The 26,624-nt window shown below is 43.5% G+C and overlaps 1 protein-coding gene across 3 annotated transcripts in view; it reads right to left on the bottom strand.

Moving 5' to 3' along the window:
- Positions 1-26,624, bottom strand: part of LOC136625751 (C4b-binding protein alpha chain-like) — a 603,882-nt gene that overhangs the window by 491,811 nt on the left and 85,447 nt on the right. For all 3 annotated transcript variants that reach the window (XM_066600213.1, XM_066600212.1, XM_066600214.1), the window contains 5 exons: positions 24,643-24,739; positions 18,768-18,847; positions 11,854-12,030; positions 6,327-6,518; positions 2,382-2,478 (listed from right to left, as the gene is read on the bottom strand). In XM_066600213.1, the coding sequence (XP_066456310.1) occupies positions 2,382-2,478; positions 6,327-6,518; positions 11,854-12,030; positions 18,768-18,847; positions 24,643-24,739 (643 nt within the window). The remainder of the gene's footprint in view (positions 1-2,381; positions 2,479-6,326; positions 6,519-11,853; positions 12,031-18,767; positions 18,848-24,642; positions 24,740-26,624) is intronic.

Raw genomic sequence — 26,624 nt, 5'->3', positions numbered from 1 at the left:
CAGAGGGGTGGAGAGGAGGCAGAGAGGGGGCGGGAGCTGAGTTTCTGCTCTTGGGCTCTTCCAGCCTCCCCCCCTGCACATGAGGACAACGTATATCGGCTCGGCGTGAAAACCGAGCCGATATACGTTCGTGTGAACGCACCGTAAATGCGCACAATAGTGTGCGCCCATACAGGCTGAGTGCGGTGGAGATTTGCCTGATTGTAATAGGTGGTCCTCTTCGGGACACCACATTCACGTTCATGTAGGTGTGCACAAATAGGCACTGCATGAACATGACAGGTATGCTTTATTAATATATATGTTAGACAAAGCCTGCAATAAAAACTGGCCTCGTTACCCAGATCAACTAATCACAGTGCAGCTTTATTTTTTCTACTGCATTTACAGTGGAAATCCACTCAAAAGTCACCTTTGATCTTTCATACTTGCAGATGATCATACCAATAGGCTCTTTACGCATTGCACATTTTTAAATCTGTGTCATACATGACAACTTCTGCTGCGGATGTTTCAACATGGATTCCACCTCTTTTAATGTAGAGGAATGAAATCTGCCATTAACCTGCATATGTTGATGGTGATTCACCATGCATTTGCAACAAAATCTGCTGCCGGATTTGTGTTTTTTTCGTTTTTTTCATTCGGTCAGAGCAAGAGGGGCAATTTTCCTTGTCTCTCTTGCTCTTGCTGTAATAATCTACAGAAGGGGGATCATTTTAGACACCCTATTTCAGGCAGGAAGTATATGTTAAAAGGAAGGTTTACCTGTACTACATCATATGCTGTGTATTTGATTACGTGCCCTTGCGGGCTTGGCTACGTAGGGCAAACAACTATGGAAATACGTAGCCGAATTATAAATCATAAAAGGACGATCCGGACAAGAAAAATAGACCTTCCAATTCCGAAACATTTTTGTGATTTTCAACATACTGTGAGTCAATTAAGATTTAAGGTCATAGACTGGGTAGCACCATTGACTAGGGGAGGAGATTGTGAGGGTTTGCTTAGACGCAAAGAAATGAAATGGATACACGAGCTGGAGACCCTGACCCCTAAGGGGTTAAATATGGAATATCCAATAATGTCACTGTTATAAATGATGCATTGAAATTTTTGATGATTGTAAATTACTAGTACCTCGTCTCATGTTTGTTTTTAATCACCTTATGTTTGTTTGTATTGCAGATACGGCCCATATGCATGTGCGCCATTCTTCTGAAGTTTGATCCTCCTCCATGCCACATATTTGCTAAATTTGTTGCTGTGTCTTGGATTAAACTTGTGGTTGTTCAATAAATGATATTGCATACATATACGTCTGGCCCATTAAATTACTCTGACCTGGTATTAATTATGGTACGCACAAAAGATAACGAGCATGAAATGATTTTTCTACATGAGATACCTAATGTGGACATAATGACAAATTTTTTAATTTACTATGTATGACCTGAATGATTTTTTGCTACGGCATTTATATCCTTATACATTGATGTGCTATGTTATTTGGACCACCTGGATATATATATATGTATTTGCACTGCTTGATAGCAGTTTTGATTATACTATAATATGGCTCAGTGTAAGTTGTGTCTAATACTGTACATGTGCATATTCATGAATGGAATGGGAGGGGCTTGCATGTGTACATGCCTTAGTATAGCCATCTAGGATCTGAATGAGTATTCCAATACATATGTATATAAATCCCGATGGCTGTACTATGCAAATGCTCTATTGGTCATCTGTTAATACAGTATGACATGTTGTGCACATTAATGTAATATAACAGAAGGGTGAAATGTCCATGGAGACTCCGTTTAGCGCTATACGATCAGCGCATGCGCAGTACACAGAAAGAAGCCGGTCTGAGTTTGGGCACTGTAATCTCGCGAGATTTGAGAAGTGATGTGGACGCAGCTTGATGGTGTATGCATCAGCAATACCGGAGGCTATGGTGGAAGGACGCACATGCATAATGAGTAAGTCAGCTGTTTGCTATCTGTTTTTAATTGTTCTGCTATATAAGTATTGGGCTGGTGGGTGTTGTATATACTTGATAAAGATCATGTTAGATCGAAACGTCGTATGGTGTCTGGAGGAATAAAGGTTTTGTGATTGCATCGTTTCCTGCTGCCACGGCTATTTTTCTTCTGACTGGCTTTTTGGAGCTGAGCGATCCGGCTCCTTGCTGCGGCTGGCACATTGGACGGTCCCACCCAGAGGGTTATATGGCGTTGTGCTGCCCTGGACTTTACTATTGTGATGAACTGATTGCCAATTGTCTCCTGACTTGAACATTTAAAGATATTTTATTATAAAACCACTGAAAAATTGTGTAGAAAATTTCTTAAACTTCTCCAACACAAACTTACCCATCATAACAAGTGTAGGTGACTCTTGAACCGAAGGTGAAGTTCTCCGATTGCTTCTGTCCATGCTCTATAGCTCCTGGGTCACCACATGATATGGCTGCAATGACAAATAGGAATATTTAGGCTGTAACTTTACTCTTTCTAAATTTGAATATGAAAAATATTTGAAGTCCAGCTTCAGAAATACCTACCCACCCGAACTGATACGGGACATGGAGAGAGCCAACTGCGTGCGGGGAGGTGAAGATTGCTGAGGCAATGAGTATCATGCTTGATTCTTATTTATTAGACCAAAGCCCATGCATGATACTTTCCAGACATCAGATGGCTACCTGGACAAGTGCAGTCACATCTTTCCAAGCACAATGTGACGCGGCTATAAAGACACAGTGGCTTTTTTTTGCAGATTTTCATCTCCATAGCTCTTTATTTTGACATGTCAGTATGAGGGCTTGTGTTTTGCATGGCAAACTGTAATTTTTATTGGTACTATTTTTGGGTACATATAATGTATTGTAAAAATTATTAATTTTTTTGAAAGGGCAGGGAGAAAAACCACATTAATTTTACCATTTTTTTTTTTACAATGTTAATCATACAGCATAAGGGCTTATTCAGATGGGCGTACATCGGTTGGGTTTTTACACCCAGGCGATATACGCTGCCCCTCTCTGCAAGGGGAGGAGGCGGGACGGAAGCAGTGCACTGAGCTCCCGCCCCCTCTCCGCCTCTCACCACTGTTTGCAATGGGAGGGGGTGAAACTTAGCTCCACCCCCATCCCTCCGCTACCATTGCAAATAGTGGCGAGGAGCAGAGAGGGGCGGGAGCTCAGTGCACTAACTTCCATCCTGCCTCCTCCCCTTGCAGAGAAGGGCAGCATATATCGGCAGAGCATGAAAACCCGACCGATATACAACCATTTGAATAAGCCCTAAATGACATGATACATTTTTTCTGCGGGCACGATTACAACAATACCAAAATTATTATATATTTTCTAGGTTTTTCAACTTTTGCACATTAAAAATCCCTTTTGAAAATCATTTTTTTTTCACATCATTGCATTCAAAGTCCTATAACTTTTTTTTTCTGTAAGGCCTTGTTTTTTTCTGTAGTTTTTATCAGTACCATTTTGGAGTAAATATAGCTTTTTCAAACACTTTTATTGAATTTTTGGAAGGCAAAATCAACAAAATAAGAATTCTGAATCGATTTTTTTTTTTTTACTTCTAAGCAGTGTTTTCAATTTATTGGACAGCTCATTACAGATACGATGATCACAAATACATTTGGCTCTACTTTCCTTTTTTATATATAAATAGAAAAGTGTGCAAAAAGGGATTTCTTTTGCTATTTTTTACATCTTTTTTTAACACTATTTTTGTTTTCAGACATTTTTCTGTGCCCCTGTAGGGGACTTGAACCATTAAAGCTCTAATCGCTATGATAGTGCATTGCAGTACTGCAATCCATTATTGCTCACAGTAGTGATCACAGGCCATGGCAGGTCTGTAAAAAGGCGAAAGCCCTCACTGACTGACTTGCCACTAATTCTCTAGCTTACTGGTGTACAAACATGAAATTTGACACGAGCATATTTTAGGTCCTAAATAGGGGGAGTAAAGGAGTCACAACTTGATCATCCAATTCTAAGTGCAAAAATAAGTGACTCTCTATTTAACCCCTAATGACGCAGCCCTTTTTTCTTTTTCCACTTTCGTTCCCCCCCCCCTTCCTTTCGTAACTCCTTTATTTCTCCATTGATGTCGCTGTATGCTTGCTTGTTTTTTGCGTGACGAGTTGTATTTTTTAATGGCGCTATTTAATGTACCAGATATTGTACTGAAAAACATTTAAAAAAATTCTAAGTGGAGTAAAATAATTTAAAAAAAGACATTCCGCCATATTTGAGTGTGTCTTGTTTCTACACTGCACAAACTGCAACTGAAAAAATGACATGATAACTTTATAGGTCAGTATGATTACTACGATACCAAACTTGTATATTTTTTTTTTTCTGTACTACTTTTATTTTTTTTCAAAGACATTTAAATTTTTTTATTACAGATACGGCAAAAGGGAGGGGGGTGATTTAAACTTTTAATACTTTTTTTTTCACAGTTAGTAAAACTTTATTGATCTTATTTTAGCTTCTTTTCTTTGTCCCCCTAGGGGACCACAACTAGCGATGCTTTGATCCCTCCTGCAGTATAATGTAATGCCAAAGCATTATATCATACTGCAATCTGACAGCCAGTCTATCAAGCCACCGCACCCGGCCCGTTAGATAGGCAGTCTGCTAAGGCAGCCCTGGGGCCTTTCAGAAGGCCTCGGCTGCCATGACATCCACCTGTTTCCCTGCGATCTCGTTGCAGGGGGGTGAACGGGACCCCCAAACATCGTTTGGGGCATTTAACAGCCGCGATCAGCCGCGCGGCTGATTGCAGCTATTGCCCGCGGGTGTCAGCTGTAATAAACAGCTGAACCCCGCGCTGTATGAAGAGAGGTCGCCCGATCTCTCTTCATACATACCCCGACGCTGCATGAAGTAAATGTACATCACATAGTGGGAAGGGGTTAATGTAACTAATAACACACATCTGTACTGCACAAATGTGAAATTTGCCACGACCATTCTTTACGTCCTAAATAGGAAAAGTAAAGGGGTCGTAACTTCAATATTCAATTCTAAGTGTGAAAATCCATGATACATAAGATACTTATTTGCTCAGAAACCATAAAGCCTAGGGAAATGATTTGCATATTGAGAAGAATCTACCTCACCTCTGTGTGGAGAATCTAATGATCCTCTATGTGTATATACTGAGGATAATCTAAGGCTCCTCTATGTGTATATACTGAGGATAATCTAATTCACCTCTGTATGTACGTACATGCTGGAGAATCTACCTCACCTCTGTGTGTACATAACGAGGAGAAACTACCTCACCTCTATGTGTATATACTGAGGAGAATCTAGTAGAGATGAGCGAACGTACTCGTTTCGAGTACTTACGCACCCGAGTATCGCCATTTTCGAGTACTTCAGTACTCGGGTGCAAAGATTCGGGAGGCGCCGGGGGGCGGGGAGAGGCATGGCGGTGCGGGGGGTAGCAGCGGGGAACAGGGGGGAGCCCTCTCTCTCTCCCTCTCCCCCCCACTCCCCACTGCTACCCCCCGTGCCGCCACGGCGCCCCCCGAATCTTTTCACCCGAGTACTGATGTACTCGAAAATGGCGGTACTCGGGTGCGTAAGTACTCGAAACGAGTACGTTCGCTCATCTCTAGAATCTACCTCACCTCCATGTGTACATACTGAGGAGAATCTACCTCACCTCTGTGTGTACATACTGAGGAGAATCTACCTCACCTCTGTGTGTACATACCGAGGAGAATCTACCTCACCTCTGTGTGTACATACTGAGGAGAATCTACCTCACCTCTGTGTATATATACTGAGGAGAATCTAACTGACCTCTTTGTGTATATACTGAGGATAATCTAACTCACCTCTTTGTGTATATACTGAGGAGAATCTAACTGACCTCTGTGTGTATATACTGAAAGAATGCAAAGTATAGAAGGAAGTGGCCATGGACTGCAGGGATGGAGCATGCATTTAAGGCGAGGAAGGGGCTGCAACCTACAGTCTGGAGATAAATTTGAATAAAAAGGGGTGTTACCTTTAAGGTTTAAAAGTGAGGAGACTGGGAGGGGTGGAACATTCTGCAGAGGGAAATCGGTCCATGCAGTCTGCGGAGAATCTAACGCTCCTCTATAGGTATACATATTTTATTTCTCAGTTCCTCTGACGTAACCACAACTTCATAACATTTTTCGAGTGAACAACAGGTAAACACCTCTACCAAATTAACTTGGGTGAAGCCGGGTATATTAGCTAGTTCGTTATAAAATGCATCAAGTAGAAATCTGGTGATATTTACGTGGGCAGAACGAGTTGTCCCATGACCATGTGAGGTTATTGCGGCACGTCAGTGTATTATCCTTGTCAGCGTCAAGAATAAATCCTGGGCGACAGGCGTAATGTAAGCTTGTTCCATTGTCAAAGAATTCCTGATGGGAAATCTCTTCCTCCACTACTGCAAAGGGAAGATCAGGAGGAAATGTGCAGAAGGCTGTAAAAGAAGTAGAAGAATTTCATTCATTATTGTATCTAAAGTTCATCTGCTTCACCGTGTGCTGATAGATATCATACGTTATTAATTCTTAATACTTATAGCAGATTCAGCGTCAAACCGAAATGCGTTTTTGATTTTTTTTTTCTACTGCTAAGGGTGGTTTCACACAGCCATATGCACAACTCTGCTTGCCGCTAGTTGTGCATGAACAACCTTTTTTTTTCCTGGTTGTTCCATAGAGCAGGAGTTAAAAAAAAAAAAAAAACAGCGGAAAGATAGCTACTGTTCTAGCTTTCCCACGTGTAGTTAATACAGGTTAAGATACAGCAAGTCCTATCTTTCCTCATCCGTACTGTTAACAGGCGAGAATCCCCCCAGTGAAAAACTGGATATTTTACTTACCGTAAAATCCCTTTCTTGACCAGGATATTAGGGATACAGTGGGTAATAGCTGCCACTAGGAGGCGACATAAAGCTTAAACAAAAGTTGACTCCTCCTGTCAGCTATACCCCTTCCTGCCTGCTGGGGAAAGTTAGTTTGTAAGCAAGCAGTGGTAGGAGTCCTAGCAGATAAGCACAAGCAAAAACAGTTAAACACATAAACGAGAAATACAATAACATGGTACAATAGCATGATACTAGTAACATCATGTGAAAACTGAGACCCGAGGTCCCCAACAGGGAACCACATAACCTGGTAACACAATAAAGGGAGGGTGTTGTATCCCCGATATCCTGGTCAAGAAAGGGATTTTACGATAAGTAAAAAATCCTGTTTTCTTGTCAGGAATATCGCGGATACAGGATACAGTGGGACAAACACAAGCAGTCACCTTGGGTGGTAATTATAACACGCAGCCACTATCAGACCACAGCTGACTGTGGAACCTCGAGGCCGCGGGCGGCATCAGCCGATGCCGTCACATGCACATGTAAAATTTGGGGAAGGTGTACCTAGAGGACCATGTAGCCGCCTTACACACCTGTGCTGCAGATGCCCCATGGTGCACTGCCCATGATGCTCACACAGTCCTGATCGAGTGAGCAGTCAATCGTAAGAGGGGAGCCTGGCCCTTGGCTTGATAAGCCTCAGCCACCACCAAACGAATCCAGTGCGAAATCGTGCCCTGGGAGGCAGCTTGATTATGATGTGCTCCCTCGGGAAGCACAAACAGGGCATCAGAACGCTGGTATGAGACTGTCTGCGCCAAGTAAATTCTCAGAGTGATGCACTGGATGCAGACAATAGGAGGGCAACACAATGTCCTCATTGAGGTAGAAGGCCGGTGGAAGGCAAAAAAGGAAGGATTACCATAAACGGTTGTACAGCTGAGAGAGCCGCTAATTCCGACACCCTCCGAATGGAGGTGATGGCCAGCAGGAATGCCACCTCAATGGTCATCATGCGAGGCGACACTTCCACAAGGGGATCAAAGGGATGTCGCTGTAAAGCATCCAGTACCAAATTTAGATCCCACACCGGGAGAGGTGAACGGTACGGTGGAGCTATATGCGCCACCCCCTGTATGAAGGTGCGGACTGATGGAAGAGTAGCCAGCGGTCTCTGGAACAAGATGTTAAGTGCCGACACTTGTCCCTTAAGAGAGCTGAGACTGAGTTCCAACTCTAACCTCGCCTGCAAGAAGGCATGGCTCCTTGGAAGTAAGAACTGCATGGGATGCCGGGATTGACTTTCGCACTAGGCGAAGAAGCACCTCTAGATACAATGGTAGAGCTTTGAAGAAGACTGTTTACGCGTCCTAATCATAGTGCGGATAACTCGATTGGTGAGTACTCGGGCTCTTAACATCATGGATTCAACTTCCATGCCACCAAATGCAGTGTTGGTAAACTGTTGAAAGAGGGGCCCTCGCAAGAGGAGATCCTTGTGGAGCGGGAGACGCCACGGCATCTCATCGAGTAGATCCATTAGTACCATGCCCGACGAGGCCAATCCGGAGCAATGAGCAGCACCGTAATGTGTTTCCCTCTTGATCTTCTTGATGACCCTGTAAAGTGGTGGGAATGAGTACGGGAACTGGAATCCCTACCACAGATAACAGGGCAATCCACTGCTAAGGCCCGAGGGTCCTGGGACTTTGATACGAATCGCAAGATCTTGCAGTTGACCCAGGAGGCCATGAGGTCCAGGTCCGGCCATCCCCAAAGATGACAAAGTTGCTGATGTCTGGATGAAGTCACCACTCGCCTGGATCTACTGTTGTTCTGCTCAGTGACCCAATTGTCCATTCTGGGTATGTATACTGCCGATATCGCCGGCACATTGACCTCAGCCCAGGATAGGATGCGGGCCACCTCTGCCGTCGTCTGAGTGCTGCGGGTTCCGCCTTGTCGGTTGATATATGCGATGGCCGTTGTCCATCTGGACCCAGAGTGGGTGGACTTGTAATCGAGGTGCAAAGTTGAGAATCGATAGATAAATTGCCCGAAGTTCCAGGACATTTATCAGGAGATGTGCTTCTGCAGTGGACCACAGACCCTGTGTCGTGTAAGGAGGGAGCGTTTTCCCCCAGCCTGATAGGCTGCTGTCAATGGTGACCACCCTCTAGTGGAGGAAGAGGAACGACTGACCCTGGAGTACGAGAAGAGACGATACTCACCACTCGAGGAAGCAATTTGAGCAACTCCAGAAGACTGATCCGCTGATCCAGGGTCATTGGGTCCCTGTTCCAAGGAGAAAGCAGGCTTCGTTGCAGATCCCGTGAGTGAAACTACAAGAAGGGTATGGCTGGAAAAGATGCCACTATGAGGTCCAAGACTCTCATTGCATGCCGGATGGAAACAGAGCGCCGCTGGTGAAGGCCCAGAACCTGACACTGAAGCACCTGACAGTTTGGGACTGGTAGAGTCACACATGCCTGCACAGTGTCCAGGGTCATCCCCAGGAACTCCAGACATTGTGAGGGAACCAGCGATGACTTGGCATAGATCACCTTCCAGCTGAACCGATTCAAAGTGTAAGGAGATGTGCAAACTCTCCAGGCTGGCTGTCCGTGACGGAGCCTTGATAATGATATGGTCCAGATAGGGTATGGCTATGATTTCGCTGGAGTGAATGAGTTCCATTATGGTTGCCAGTATCTTGGTGAAGACCCTGGGAGCCGTTGCCAACCTGAAAGGGAGGGCCTGGAACTGGTAATGCCTGCCTTGAATTGCAAACCACAGGAACCGTTGATGCGTTTGCCGAATCGGAATGTGTAGATACGTATCCTTAATGTCGATGGATGACAGGAATTTATGGCAGTCCAGGGACGCTATGACAAAGCAGACGGACTCCATGCAAAAATGCCACACCTGCACGTACCAATTCAGTTGCTTGAGGTCCAGTACTAGACGAACTGAGCCATCCATATTTTTGGCAAAATAAAAAATTCTTCCCGCAGAAAGCATGTCTCCTTGGACATAAAGTTAAAACTGACTTTCCCCAGCAGGCAGAAAGGGGTATAGTTGACAGGAGTAGTCAATTTTTGTTCAAGCTTTATGTCGCCTCCTAGTGGCAGCTACTACCCACTGTATCCTGTATCCCCAATATTCCTGACAAAAAACATAACAGTTGAAATCAATGGGAGCCGTGCCTGCAGTTACAAGCGCTGGCCACTACATGGGAGGTTTAGTCGCAGAGGCTTCCACTCCAAATACACAGAGGTTGGAGCAGAAGACTCCACGCGACCTCCTTATAGTGACCGGCACTTGTAACTGCAGGCACAGCTCCTATTGATTTCAATAAGAGCCGTGCCTGCAGTTACAAGTGCCAACCACTACACGGAGGTCAGCGTGGGGGCTTCCGCTCCTACCTCTGTGTTATTGCGGCACTGGCAGCTTGCACCCGCTCAGCTGACCGGTCGTGGTCCCGAGCGACAAACCCCAGATGATCAACTATTGATGATCTAACCTGATGATAGGTCATTAATTGTATTTCCCTAGAAAACCCCTTTAAGCCCTTACTGCATCAAGTCTCCACTTAGGGCTCATGCAGAGGACCATGTTTTAACCGTGTATCACGTGTGCGTTGCATGGATGCGTGATATGTAGTGAATGGGGTCAATGGACTTTCATTGATCCATGCACACTGGCGTGAACCCTGTACTCTTCTATGGGCTGCATATGAAATGCCGTCTATATACAATACAATTTAAAGGAAAAAAAGGCACACTGCTCATGTTTGTGTCATATGCAGGCATGCTCAATGCCATACGTGGTCTCTGACGGCTCTCTGCAAGCAGAGTGTATGTCTGCAAAATGGGTAAAATGCTGCGGGGAGACCATATGCTCGTGGGCATGAGCCCTAACAACGTCTTATTCAGACATCTGCATTCTTCACCCCTGTGCTGTATTTCACAGACAGCATTCGGACCTTTTATGCCTATGAGGCTTTTCAGATTTTTGAAAAAAATTGCTGCATGTCCTATTCTAGTCTTCATGTCATGCATCCTGTCCCCACAGATTTGACGGTACATGCATTGATGTCCATATCTTGTCCAATGTGAGTTACACCAGAGGTTCCCAAGCACAGCTTACATAAGGCCGACTGATGCCTGAGGGTATGTTCACAAGTTGGATTTTTTTGCAGAATTTGCTGCAGGATCTGTGCCGATTCCACGTCAAATTCCACGACTAAAGCAAAAGAGGTGACACGTCACTTATGGTCATTAGGAATTTCGCACGCGGATTTGACAATTGAAAAAAGGCTAAATCTGCATGCAGATCCGCGGCAGAAATACGCTGCTTAGCAGCTATTTTAAAATTAGAATCTGTGCAGAAAAATCCAACATTAATTCAGTTTTATGAACAAACCCAGGGGTGCATCCACTGCAAATCTGCACCAAAATCTGCACAAAATCCTCACTAAATGGAGCAGATTTTGATACCGATTTGCTGCAGTTTTCACCCCTTCAGTTGAGGGCTTATACAGATGAGCGTGATTTTGTTTTGTTATACAGCCATGATAATCACAGCCGCAAAACGGGAGAAAACTAGACCACTGATTTTAATGGTTTCATTTCACTATTGGGATTCTCAGGCATTAAAACGAGAAAGATAGGGCAGGATTTATCTTCCCGCATTTTTTACAAACTCGCTTTCAAAGGTAGAAAAAACGGAATGTAGTTGCGCACGGTCAAAGTAAAGAATCACGTCCACGTAACGGGAGTAAATCACTGATTTCAGTATTAACGCTGGAGAAAAGGCAGGACTTGACCAACCTTTCTCACACATAGTTTTTCTACATATGAGAAACAGAGCAGTTTTACTATTTCACTATTTCATTTATTTTGTTTTTGCCCTAACAGATAAGTAACGATCGATATCTAACCTCTACACTGTGGAGCACCAGACGACCAGATTCCTTCTTCTGTACAGAAAGCTGAAGTTTTCCCAACAAGTTGCAATGTATCACACTTGTATGTCACAGATTCAGTGTAAGTATACACATCCTTGTTAGGGCTGTAGGATCCATCCTCTAGATCTTCAGGTGGTGAACATTTTTGAACTGAGAAACAAAAACAGTTAAAAACCACAGCAGATCCCAAATAACATGGAATGTAAAAGTGAATTTGTTTTTAAAGAGGAACTGTTACTTCTGCTGACATCAATACTTAAGTAAATACTTGTATTCCTCCTGAAATAACAATTCTGGAGATTCTTTTTTTACCGTTCCTCTGTTATTCTTCCTAGAAATTTATGAATTAATTGATAACTGGGTGTAACTGTTTCAGGTCTTGCCCCTACCCTCAGATGCTGTTCACACCTTTAACACGGGGAATGGTAACTCCAAATTTTTAATTTATCTATTAATATTCAGGAGGAATAACGGAGGAATGGCGCAATGCAGGGTTATTACAAAAGATGTTTGAGAACTACTATTCCATAGGGAATACAAGTATTTGCTAAACAGACATGTTGTGAGTGGGAATAAGTCCTCTTTAAGTTGAAAAAAAGTTATATCAAAGGGGTTGTGTGATTATAAGATATATAATGTTTTTGTTTTTTTTAAGGGCCAGGCAGGTAATAAAGTTAAATAACAGCATACTTATCTGTTTCGGCTGCTCCAGCCGACACCTCCTTATCCCTGTCTGCAATCGGTTGCTGGAAGTCAAGTGACCACTGCAGCTAATCAGAGGCAGCAGCAAACTCCTGGCATCATGGCACCCAGCTTATGAGTACTGATGCCAGTAGTTCAGAAGGTGAGGCTGCAGTCTGTGATTGATCACAGCAGTCACCTGACTGCCGACGGCCATCCACAGATGTCGCAGTAGTATCGGCTCAGCAAGAACTTGGGGGACCTACACAGGTGATTATATTGACTTTTTTATTTTATCGCATGCACAGCCATTATTCCTTTCCAATCTACTGTCTGACGTCTGAAGACATTCTGATTGAAGGCTGTACAGCACCGATGTCGTGAGATGTCCAGCAGGGTATTCTTACTGTATATTACTGGCCATTCTGTTATCGAGGGCCTCTCCAGCATGTCCCATACCGCAGTACTGGCTCTAGCCAGCAGATGACGTCATTGGATAATGACAGAAAGAGAAAGCCCCCTAGAAAACCATGAATCCAAAATTGGATTGCAGAGGGTTAAAGCCTTTTTTTCTTATAGTCACGCAACCACTTTAAGTTTCAATATTCCACTCTGCCATTTAATTAAATAAAGGTTTAACCCCTTAGTGACAAAGCCTGTTTGTGCCTTAGTGACGGAGCCAAATTTTGGAAATCTGACATGCGCCGTTCAACGTAGCATAACTCCGTAAAGGCTTTACATATCCAAGTGATTCTGACATTGTTTTTTCGCAACATGTTGTACTTCATTTTGGTTGTAAAAAGAGACCGATATAATTTGTGTATATTTATTAAAGTACCAATATTGGAAAAATTTTGAAAAAATTGTCATTTTTTCAAATTTTCAACTGTAATATCTCAAATATGTCCAAACATACTGTACAAATTTTTGATAAGATATATATTTCCATCTGTTTACTTTATTCTGAATGCACACTTGTAAAACTTTTGTGTTTTTTTAACCATTTAGAGGACGTACAATTTTAACATTACTTTTCAGCATTTTGAGGAACACTTTGGTTTCCTGCACCAAGCCAAGTTTGCAAAGGCTCATGAGTGTCAGAATAATAGATACCCCCCAAATGACCCCATTTTAAAAACTACACCCCTTAATGTATTCACTGAGGGGTGTCATGAGTATTTTGACCCCACCAGTTTTTTTCAGGAAATAATTCAATTTAGAGGAGAAAAAATAAAATTTCATAGTTTTGCAAATATGTAATTTTAAAGACATATTTTTTTCCTATATTGCCCATGAAAATAAGGATTTACACCCCAAAATGGATACCCCCATTTCTCCCGTGTTCAGAAACATACCCATTGTGGCCCTAATCTTATGTCTGGATGCACAACGGGACCCAAAATGAAAGGAGTAGTCAGTGTCTTTCAGAACATAAATTTTGCTTGAAGGCGTTTTAGACCCATAGCACTTTTGTAGAGCTCTTGAGCGGACAAAACCAAAGAGAACCCCCACAAGTGACCCCATTTTGAAAACTAGACCCCTTAACGAATTTATCTAGGGGTATTCTGCCCATTTTGAACCCACAGTTTTTGAATGAATTCAAGCAAAGCAAAAGGAAAAAAATGTGATTTTCGTTTTTTTGGCAATTCTGTCGTTTTAAAAACTGCTTTTTTGGTACAGCACACACATGAATGAAGCCTTGCACCCCAAAATGGATACCCCTGTTTGTCCCGTGTTCAGAGACATACCCATTGTGGCCCTAATCTTATGTGTGGATGCACAATGGGGCCCAAAATGAAAGGAGTAGTCGGTGGCTTTCAGAACATAAATTTTCCTTGAAGGCGTTTTAGGCCCCATAGCACTTTTGTAGAGCTCTTGAGCGGCCAAAACCAAAGAGAACTCCCACAAGTGACCCCAATTTGAAAACTAGGCCCCTTAACGAATTTATCTAGGGGTGTACTGCCCATTTTGACCCCACATTTTTTGAATGACTTCAAGCAAATCAAAAGGAAAAAAATGTGATTTTCGTTTTTTTGGCAATTCTATCGTTTTCAAAACTGCTTTTTTGGTACAGCACACACATGAATGAAGACTTGCACCCCAAAATGGATACCCCTGTTTGTCCCGTGTTCAGAGACATACCCATTGTGGCCTTAATCTTTTGTCTGGATGCACAACGGGGCCCAAAATGAAAGAAGTAGTCGGTGGCTTTCAGAACAGAAATTTAGCATGAAGGTGATTTAGGCCCCATTGCCCACTTGTAGAGCCCTTAAGCGGCCAAAACAACAGAGAACCCCAACAAATGACCCTAGTTTGAAAACTAGACCCCTTAACGAATTAATCTAGGGGTGTACTGTGTATTTTTACCCTACAATTTTTGAATAAATCTAAGCAAAGCAGTAGGAAAAAATTACAATTTTCATTTTTTTGGCATTTGTATCAATTCAAAAACAGGTTTTTTTGTACAGCACACATAGGGATGAAGACTTTCACCCCAAAATGGATACCCCTGTTTGTCCCGTGTTCAGAACCATACCCCTTGTGGCCCTAATCTACTTAAAGGACACATGGCTAGGCCTATAATGGAAGGAGCACCCATTGGATTTCAGGGTACAACGGAATAAATTCCAGGCCCCATTGCCCACTTATAGAGCTATTGAGCGTCTAAAACGATAAAGAACCCCCTCAAGTGACCCCATTTTAAAAACTAGACCCCTTAATGAATTCATCTAGGTGTGTACTGCGTATTTTGACTCCACAGTTTTTGAATAACTCTAAGCAAAGCAGAAGGAAAAAATTACATTTTTCATTTTTTTGGCAATTTTGTCAATTTAAAAACTTTTTTTTTGTACAGTTTACATAGGAATGAAGACCTTCACCCCAAAATGGATACCCCCATTTGTCCTGTGTTCAAAAACATACCCATTGTGGCCCTAATCTACTTATAGGACACATGGTTAGGCCTGTAATACAGGGAACACCCGTTAGATTTCAGGGCAGAACTGAATAAATTCAAGGCCCCATTGTTCATTTGTACGGAATAAAAATTGACTCCCTAAAAATCCCCTGCCCCTCCCCCACACACTCCGCACCCTTTTCCGTTTTCCCCAAATCTTAGATAAAAGTAATAATGTGAACTGTGTGGTATTTCCGAAGACAGGGGTAATTACGGAGGCTGGTTGGGATGGGTACATGGGGCAATAAAACCGTGTATCCCCCCCTCCTCTCATGCTTTTTGGGGGTCATTTCTTGACCTCAGTGGTGGGTATGGAATGTAAAAAGTGGCGCTCTGTGAGTCTCCGTAAGCTTGATGAGGTGCGGCGGTCTCGCACAGAAGACATTCAACAAGCTGCTCCTGGAACTGCAGGAAGGTGAGCGTTCCTGGGGCTTCTTGTAAATTGCGTATTACAGGTAGCGGTCTAAATAACGCCGGGCTCACGCAGCCGTAGGTGGAATCCGCTTGCGGAGGCCCGCAGCGGATCCCAGCTGTGAGCCCGGCTGTGTCCCTGCGTACGGCCACCTATTGTACTGCGCATAACTGCCTACTCACACGGGCGGTCATTCGCAGTACTTTTTTTAAATTTGTATTTCCCGCACCGTCACTTAGCGATGACGCGGATACCCGCAGCCCGTATACGATGTAGTTGCGTATGGGCAGCAGGTATATCCGCGGTCATAGAGCACAATGGGCTCTATGTTGCGGATATCCGCAGTAAAATAGAACCTGCTGCGTTCTCTTTTCTGCGAGTGGATTACGCAATTCCGACCTGCTAATGTGAGCAGAATTGTGTAATCCAATGCGATTGATCTGCGTATTACCACGGATCAGACGCATGCGGAATCCGTAATTCCTATCCGGTCATGTGAGACCGGCCTAAGGTAGATCGCTACCTTTTTATCACGTGACCGGGGACCGCTCAACGAGGCCACCCGTCACTGCTCCAGGCTCTCGGCGACCGTTGGTCGCTGGGAGCAGGGAGATTTTAAATTTTCTGTGCTCCCCGACTCCTGCGCATGTGTTCGCTGTTTTGCAGGCGGTCGCATGTGCAGAATCCGGGTAAGTTCACGAAGGAAGATCGCGTCGGGGTGCAAATACGGAGGCCTCCGGTAAAAAGTTTCATCTCCTCTCACCGATCGCATCGGGGAGAGGAGATGAAGCTTTACCTTTTTTTACTTTTACGTGATCACCATTATCCATTGGATAACGGCGAACACGTGACCAGGAACCGCTCACCGCGGCCCCCGTGAAATCTCCAGGCTCTCGGCTAAGTTTTGTAGCCAGGAGCAGGGAGATTTTAAATTATCCTGGCAATCCACGGCTTTTGCGCATGCGCCCGCCATTTTGGCGACGGGCGCGTGCGCCGAAGCTGGGGTAAGGTCCGCGGATAAATCTGCGGGCCTTAGGTACGTCATTTCATCCTCCCTCACGGATATGATCCGTGGGGGGAGATGAAACGCAAGCTTTTTTAACTTTTTAAAAACTTTTTCAAGCTTTTTTTTTTTTTACTTTTACACTTTTTTTTTTTTCACTTTTTGCACTTTTTTTTTTTACTTTACATGATCACTGTCATCCATTGGATAACAGTGATCATGTCCCCGGTATAATCTCTCTGTTCCTGGCTACACATGGCAGCCAAGAGCAGAGGGATTTTAAATTTCCCAGGGCTGGAGCCCGTCTGTGCACGCGCCCGATGTCAATCATCGGGTGCGCATGCGCAGACGGGGATTCGGGTCCCGGGACATTGGGACATTGGGGAGGACTTAGGTGAGTATTTTCACCTCCCCTCATGGATGCGATCCATGAGGGGAGGTGAAACTGACTTTTTTTTTTTACTTTTTCGCCATCGCCTCTATCCGATGGATAGCTCACCGCGGTCACTGGTAACACCTCCTGGTTCCCGGCTACATTCAGGAGCCGGGAGCCAGGAGATTTCAAATTTGCCGTGGGCTCCCGGGCTTCTGCGCATGCGCCTGACGTCATCGTCTGGCGCGCATGCACAGAAGACCGCTGGCGGGTCCGGGAGGACTCGATCTCCGGGGGACACCGCCGACAAGCCAGGTAAGAATTTTCAGCTGTTCTGATGGATCTAACTTTTCTAACTTTTTAGGCACTTTTCTTTACTTTTTTGCGATCGGTGCTATCCATTGGATATCGCCGATCGCAATGCCGGGGGGGACTGCCCGCATCCTGGGATGACAGCTCCATGCTGTCGGCTACCTGTGGGCACCGACAGCATGGAGCTGTCACGTCCTCAGGCCAGTGGGCATTAATCCAAAGAGGATGCATAAAACTACGTCCTCTAGGATTAAAGCCCACTTACTGAGGACGTAGTTTCCCGATGGGGCAGTCGTTAAGGGGTTAACCCCCTGATTATTAAATTTACATTTTAGATGAGGCCAAATAAAACAAGTTTTCTATTTGAATTACTTGAAGAGGTTGTACCAAAATTGCAGGTTATTCCCTGCTGAGACCCCACCGATATCAATATGGGGATCTGTGAACCCCCATGCTTCTAATTGCAGCCTTATTGCACCCCCCACAGCGAGGAGGAGATTGCATGGAGTGCTGGTCATGTACGTGCACCCGCACTCCATTTACTTTCAGTGGGGCTGAGGAGATACCCGAGTGCCACCTGCTCGGGTATCTCTGGCAGCCCCACTGAAATGAATAGAGTGCTGACTGTATATGCTCAGCCAGCGCTTCCTTCCTGCAGATGTCACTGCAGGGGGAGAAGTGATCCCCAAAATGACAGGCAGAACGAGACACAGGAGTCCGTTCTGGAGATATGCTATATAATGTCCCTACTGAAAAGGCTATGGTTGTTAAACAGTCTATCCTTAGCAAGCAGACTGTGAGACTTACAGTAAATCTGCCTTTGGATCAAAGATAAATTAACATTGTACTGTCAGCAAAGAGGAAAATAAGCAACTTTTGAGAAGTTACCTAGAGTACGGTATAAGCATATTGGACTTTTGGCTGCTATTTAGAAGTCATAGGAGAGTCTGCGAAAACTCTAATGATGACCACCTTGGTTGAGATTTAGATACTAACTTTTCTTCATCATTTAAAAACTGACATATTGCAGTTCAAATAAGTTTTTGCTAATATTGTTTTTTTTACATTATTTATTTTAAGAGGTAATGGTCTTAAAATTTCCAGGAATGTAACAGATATATTCATTTTTGAATTAATTAATATATTTTACCTTCACAAACAAGCAAAGAACCTTCCCATTTTCTATTTGGTCCACACTTGAGAGAATTACTTTGGGAAACCATTCTGTATCTAGAATTAAATTGACAAATATATTTTCTTAGTTTGCTTTACATTTTTGCGGACTCTTTGGGTCAAAGCCATTGTAAATACATAAATATCTGGAACATTTCTTAACATGTTTTTGCTTCCTTGATCTAACTTTAAATTCTATATCCATAGCCATTATTTAATTTAGGTTTAGAGATGAGCGAACGTACTCGTTACGAGTACTTACGCACCCGCGCACCGCCATTTTCGAGTACAGCAGTACTCGCGCGTAAAGATTCGGGGGGCGCCGTGGCGGCACGGGGGGTAGCAGTGGGGAGTGGGGGGGAGAGGGAGAGAGAGAGGGCTCCCCCCTGTTCCCCGCTGCTACCCCCCGCACCGCCGCGCCTCTCCCCGCCCCCCGGCGCCCCCCGAATCTTTACGCCCGAGTACTGAAGTACTCGAAAATGGCGGTACTCGGGTGCGTAAGTACTCATTACGAGTACGTTCGCTCATCTCTATTTAGGTTATATTCTGTGCTGATTAACTTCTTAACTCCCTTGCGACAAGCATCAAACAGGTACTGCGCACATACGTGGAGTTTGTATGGAGCAGGCTCGGCAGACAGGACTGCTCCACATGCAGAGGGCGCCAGCTATAAAACAGAACTGACACCCAGCTACAGCGGCTGGAGTCTAACCATGACGCCTTACTACCTGGACAGAGAGGAGGGGCTTCCTCTGTCTCACAAGCGGCTACCATGTGGGGTAATAAATAATAATAATTATAATCTTTATTTGCATAGCACCAACTTATTCTGCAGCGCTTTTCAGTTCAGTTTACATAGCAGTACAGGGCATAGTGAAGGCTCTCAGGCTTGCCATGAATTTCAATCTATTAAGGTCTGTGGCTTATAATCTATAAAACCTGTGGCTGGGTTAATAGGCTGACATGAAATATACAATATACTGCAGATTATGACACGTGCAGGTCCCTTAGTTGGATTTAATCCATACAAAAAAAAACACTGAAACGGGCCATATTTACTGATAAAAAATACATGGGCAGGTACAAAAAACAGATTCCAGGCAGAATGCTGAATGGGAGGAGGTAGCACAGGTGCAAAATACTGATGAAAAAACACCCATTCACCTACCATACATTGGTGGGTGAATGGGTGCTTAGTATTATACTTGCATATAGCTATAGTTTGCATAGGGTGGCAATCACACAGGTAACTAGTGCAGAAATATCAACCTTGGAGAGCCCTTAAATAGGTGATCTTTGATTAGAGAGTTGGGGAAAATGAAAGTGGCCTTTGCAAGATGTGTGGCTTATTTAAGAGAGTGCGAATAAATATATTCATAGCCACTACAATAATTGCAGGCCTCGGACCATTACTAATAGATCACAGACTGAACATGAGTCAACAGTGTGATGCAGTAGCAAAAAAGACAAACACAACTCTGGGATGTATTAAGAGAAGCATAGAGTCTAGATCACATGAGGTCATTATCTCCCTCTACTCTTCCTTAGTCAGACCTCACCTGGAATACTGTGTCCAGTTCGGGACACCCCACTTTAAAAAAGACATCGACAAACTGTAGCAAGTTCAAAAAGGAGCTACCAGGATGTGAGCAGTCTGCAAATCATTCTATGTGGAACGGTTAAAGGATCTGGGAATGTTTCGCTTGCAAAAAAGAAGGTCAACAGAAGACTTAATAGCTGTCTACAAATATCTGAAGGGCTGTCAGTGCAGAGGGATCAGCCCTATTCTCATTTTCACAAGGAAACACTAGAAGCAATGGGATGAAACTGAAAGGGAGGAGACACAGATTAGATTTTAGACAGTGAGGGGGATCAATGAGTGAAACAGGTTACCATGGGGGATGGTGAGTTCTCCTTCAATGGAAGTCTTCAACAGAGACTCAGACATTTGTCTGGGATGATTTAGTAATCCTACATTAAGCAGGGGGTTGGGTCCAATGACCCTGGAGGTCCCTTCCAACTCTACGAGTCTATGATTCATACAACACTGCATGCAGCTTTGACTGGCCAGAGCAGCTCACATAGGCAGCCTGCAGTGTTTTCGACTAATGATGCATGCTATTGAAGAGTGTGCATCGGGTAGTCAGAAAAGCGGTGTAGCTATCTTAGTTTATGCAGAACTAGAGGATTGCTTTAATATAAGGGTTCAACTTTCTCTTTTGCTGCAGAACATTGGGGAGCATTGTCATATAAAGAGATTGATAAAGTGTCCCCCCAGCTGTACAGTATCAATCAGCAGCCGGTTAGGACACTAGGAAAGTTGAATCACCTCTTACTTGATGACAGGGATGGGCTTTGGAAGTGATCAACCTAAAAAGGGGAGGTGTGATGATAGATAAATAGATTAGATAGATAGATAAATAGATTAGATAGATAGGTAGATAGATAGAAATTGTGATGTAGAGACTTTAGGCTGTCAGACATTTTGTGTGTCAGGCCTTTAGCCTATCTCAGTTTCCATTGTATTTATTGGCTAGCATTGGTAATTTGTTCAGCCCTGGAAAAGCTGAATGAATTCAATGTTCTATTCCCTCTCCTCCTTTGTATCTGGCAAGTCTTTTGATGTACCAGAGGACAGGTGTTAGGTGCACTGGTCATACACAATCCTCTGCTTCTGTGTCTGGCAGGCATGGGCGTCGTCCTGCTTTCCCTGTTCACTGAACTTTCATTTATTCTCTTCCAGCACTGCTAGGGTTAATTGCTTCTGAGCCTCCTGCATCTTTTCTAATCACCTCCCTAGATAGCTGTCCTGGGACTTTCAGTCAGTGCTGTTGTGTTGTTGTGTAATTCATGGCCATAAATCCATGTTTAGCCACTGCTCTGGCAGTTTCCTTGCTACCTTGCCTTCTGCTCGTTTTCTGTGTTCTCTGTTCGTGTCTGTTATCCTCGTGAGTCTGTCTCTCTGTTTATCCTTGTCAGCCTGTGCCTCCTTTGTTCCTGTACGCCCCGGTATTGTTCTGTTGTTTGTTTTATAGGTGTCAGGGTCAGTCAGTGTCTAGAGGAAGACCGTGGGGTTGTCCCTATTGGGATGAGTGCTCCGCTTATAGGCTTGGGTTTCCCTCTTCTTGTTATTAGTTCAAGGCAAGAAACCTTCCCTAGTTTCCATCTGCATATGGGGTTCATATATCCGGTATCTTACCTCCCACGCTGGGGTCGGCTGTCAATCGTGCTGGATTGGATCATCAGCTACCCGGTAGTTTGACACAGTGGTTCCACATCCACAGTCGTTACAACAGGAAACCCTTTGTCCCACTGGTCATTAACTGGCTAATGACAAGGAGATGCTAAATTGGCCCCTACTGGCATGGATTGACACCTTGGGTGGTTCACATCAGAAGGAAATCTTTTAATAAAGGATATTTGGGGGTATGAAGGTCTGAGCCCGATATGAATTATATTTTCAGAATCGGCAGGCCCACTGAACAAAGTGCATCTACACGCATTGAGGTCCAAGGCTCAGAACACCCAGAACCACATATCTGGGAAAATATTGATCTGAACACATCCATGTGTGGGCTCAAACCGTATGTAAATTCATGACTAAAAATATGCCGGGCCTATATTCACAAATCGGAGACCGTCCCGCCGAGATATGACTGAAATGGAGAACTATGATTTAGGACTCCACCCCAACCCTCCTGAATGACATCAGTGGAGGTGGGGGAAGGAGTGTTCTGAGGGACCCTTTATAATGTGGGAACCCACAGGCCCAAATTGTCAATCCTCAGGGATATGCTACGTCATATGGGCGGTCCCTCTGTTTCTGTGTCCCGTCAATCAAAATATTGGACCAATATCCAAGTCTGGTAACTTTCTGTTATTTTATTCTTGTTTATTTTTAAATACTGCTTGTTGTGTATTCATACTGTATTTCCTTATACTCCAGTGTAACAACCTTGTTTGTATATCTTTTGTACATACCGTGTTTCCCCGAAAATAAGACAGTGTCTTATATTAATTTTTGTTCACAAAGGTTTAACTGTTAGCAGGGCTTAATTTTGGATCCTCAAAAAGCCTGAATAATCATTTTGCATGCTCAAAAATTCTGGAAAATCATGCTATGTCTGATTTTCAGGGTATGTCTTATTTTCAGGGAAACGTGGTAGCTATATAACACTGCTAAGCCTTTTCTAGAGTAAATCTACAATTCTTCAGTTAATGCCTTATCCATTTTAAAAAGCGAATCATAACTCCAAAGATTGTTTTCATAATTCATAAGTCTGGGCACATGCTTCCCATAATAGCTGATGGTAGCAGTGTGTATTTGTGGGAGTATTATAGCATTCTGGAGTGTGGTAGAACGGATCAGGTGGATGATTTGAGCTTTCACTTTGCAAGCGTGCATAAGCCTGGGAAAACTGGGTAGAAATCATCCTGTATTCTAACGACCCCAAGCTTGCAATACTGCTAGAGTTATCGATTGAAGCTCGGTTGTGATGGTTGGTAGCAGCAAGCCACTCATATGGTCGATCAGTGAGTAATCGGGGACAGACAAGCATTATATCATGAACATAGAAAAAGTATATTCTTTTGTAAGGGTAAATTTACACACAGCATATTTGTTGCACAAATTTCTGTGGCTGTCCTAAAAGATGCATAGAACTTATTTGCAAATCACAGAAATTTCTGCAAAAACATTTTGCTAGTTTTAATAAATGTTTATCAATCCAAATGTTTTTGTAATGGTGGTTCAAATGAAACTTGCTGCAAACCATTGTTAATTATCCTGTAGTGGCTCAGCAGGTCATACAGGACACTCGCAGCAAATCCTGTCCTGTCACACCTGTCTTTAAGCCGTCCTTGTACATAGAAGGTGACGTCCATAGGAGAGACCCTGTTTCTCTCCTAAGCCTAGAGCTTTGCCCTGATGTCAGCTGGTGTTCTATTGGCTGACAATCAACTTCAAATCCCCACACAAGTCCCTATGCAGAGTGGGAGGAGTAGAGAAAGTGTGGGATTGAGAAGAGAAGATATAAGGAGGAGGCGATGAGCAGTTAAAGGAAGTTGTAGTCAGGGTTGGAGAAGAGAGGTTGTGTCGGATAACAAGGAGGTACTCGTGCAACAGAACAAGCAATTATGACACATTCTTCCAAAGGTTGAGTGAGGTCTCATTCCGCTCTCTTGGTGATCCACAGCAGAGAGGAGGAGGATCTTTCCAAGGTGGGTCTTCCACTAAAACAATGCGTCCAAAAACTACCCGGTGAACTCAAAGTCAGGATTAGTCTAGCGACCACCTTATACTCTGCTTCATCTACACTTCGTTAAATCTTAATCATCCCTTCAGCTAGAGCAACTAGTGGGAAAATTGTCTCACAAAGTCATTTACAGAGAAAGGAAAGGAGAGAGCGTTGAAGTCAGTTGTCTAATCAAGTCAATATTTATGTATTCTTCATCATGTTCAGTTCACTATATACTGCTTTATCTACTTGTACCATTACTAAGTACCACTTTGGAGATTGTATTTTCAACCATTACAAACTTCAACTTAGTAAGTCTGTGTACTCCTGATTACTACCACAAGCTACCAGACTCGTCTCAATTATTTCATCGGCATTCCATTCCGACAGTCCCTTTTGGAGTACTAGCGTCACCTGCGACAAAACAAGCCTTCCTGTTAAGCTTACCATGATATGTTCTTTGGTCCACTGCACAACCGCCGAGCAGAGCACCCTTAGCGCCACTGTCGGGAGGGACCACTGAGCCACCTATGACAACCCTTCTGCAAACCCCGTGGTTTCCCTTATTTTGGCCCTCTCGGCGCAGCCATTGCAGGACCCCATTATGCAACTCACCCTTTTTCACATTCATAGGTTGCTTCAGATTCAAATAAAAAGTCTGTGGCTTCAAATACTGCATTCCGTATTTTTGGCGGATATCCACAAGTTGTACCTGTAAGTAATGTTCATGTTAGCTGAATACTTGATTAGACTTTTTCATTTTAAACATTTTATATGCTGAAAAACATTATTTATATCCTCTCCTCAGGTCAGTGTATAGCCTTACAACTGCAGCCCAGTGACACTATCACTCATTTTCCTTTCTTTTTTCTTCCTACTGTAAAAAAAAGTATAAAGATAGGTACAGGCCCTCTAGGCAACATGACGCATAGGCTCGCGCATGCGCGAAGCGTACAAAGTATCGCGATATTTCGATGGAAGGTGTGCGGCGTGTTTGTAAGCTTATTGAAGGCACGGTAGCCTATCCCCTTGTCTGGGAGGCAAGGTCTCTGTAATATAAACCATCGCATTAGACTCACTGACCATCTATGCTCATTTATCTGACAGCCTTTGTGCTGTATGGTTCTCTGACTCTGTCTCTATACCAGTATCCATCCTGATGACGCTGCTAATGATTGTGTAGCAGCAGAAACGCGTTGATGGACTCTTTATAGCTAATTCCCTAGCATGATCAGTGTTAACTTCAGCTTACAACTGAATAGTTCACTTGCAAGGAATAGCTTTTTGAGGGCAGCAAAGTATCAAATGCGCTCATTGACTTCTAGCTATCTCCTAAGGTGACTGACATCAGCTTTGGCTTATAACCAAAAAGCTCACTGAGGAAGAAATAGCATTTGAGTGCATTATAATATCTAAATGCACTCATTGACTCTTAAGACAGAATCTAACAGCAGTCTTACTTGGTCTTTATGAGATCAATTTAGCTAGAGAGAGCTCCGTTATAGATGAGAGAGCTACACTACTCTCTTGCTTGGATCTAATGATCCTCTTTATTAATGGTTGTCAACAAATAAGACTTCCTTGTACTATAGTGTTAGATGGAAGTCTATTAGTTACTAACCATCCAGTATTAGTGACAGAGTAATTTAAAAATACCTGTCACTTTTATGTCTTTTCTATACTTCGGCAGTATAAAAACACTTTTGTATCTATAAGTGCAATTGACAAAAATCTGTCAATTTTATACTTCCGAGTATAGTGACTTCCTATTTCAATCCATGAATACACCCTATGAGAACAAAGAGGTGTATTACATTCTATTACATCTATACCTCAAGGAACATAATGCATGCAACAAATGACATAGTACGCAATTATTGATGTGCCTTGCCTTGAACAAATAAAATCTTATTCTACTCTCACCATTAATAAATTACTATCTAATTATGGGAGAAGAAAAATAAGTCCAGGCAAGATAACACATACAAGATCTGGGATAACGTATACCTATGAGCATGCTCGGTATTTAATGAACGAAGATCCCTTTTTTGATTCCCTATATGAGTCATACCATCACTCCATGTTAGGATAGAAACAGAAATCGTACTTTAGTTATTTTGCGTATTCAAAGTATAAATGCATCTTGTTGCATCACACTCTTGTGAGTAAGATAACATAGGCCTTAGGAGTCAATAATAGACAACTAATCGGAACTAGAGATGAGCGAACGTACTCGGTAAGGCCGATTTCGCAATCGAGCACCGCGATTTTCGAGTACTTCACTACTCGGGTGAAAAGTACTCGGGGGCACTGTGGGTGAGCGGGGGGTTGCATAGGGGGTGGGGTGGAGAGGGAGAGGGAGAGAGTTCTCACCTGTTCCGCGCTGCTACCCCTCGCTTCACCACGCCTCCCCCTGCCCCACAGCGCCCCCGAGTACTTTTCACCCGAGTAGTGAAGTACTCGAAAATCGCGGTGCTCGATTGCGAAACCGGCCTTACCGAGTACGTTCGCTCATCTCTAATCGGAACTCTTTCTTGCTGTATCAGCATAGTAATTATCATCACAGTAACACGCACAAGCACAGAAAATTATTTTAT

The sequence above is a fragment of the Eleutherodactylus coqui genome, chromosome 4 (genome assembly GCF_035609145.1).
Source record: "Eleutherodactylus coqui strain aEleCoq1 chromosome 4, aEleCoq1.hap1, whole genome shotgun sequence".
In the NCBI taxonomy this organism is placed as follows: domain Eukaryota; kingdom Metazoa; phylum Chordata; class Amphibia; order Anura; family Eleutherodactylidae; genus Eleutherodactylus; species Eleutherodactylus coqui.
This window is presented reverse-complemented; position numbering and strand designations above follow the sequence as displayed.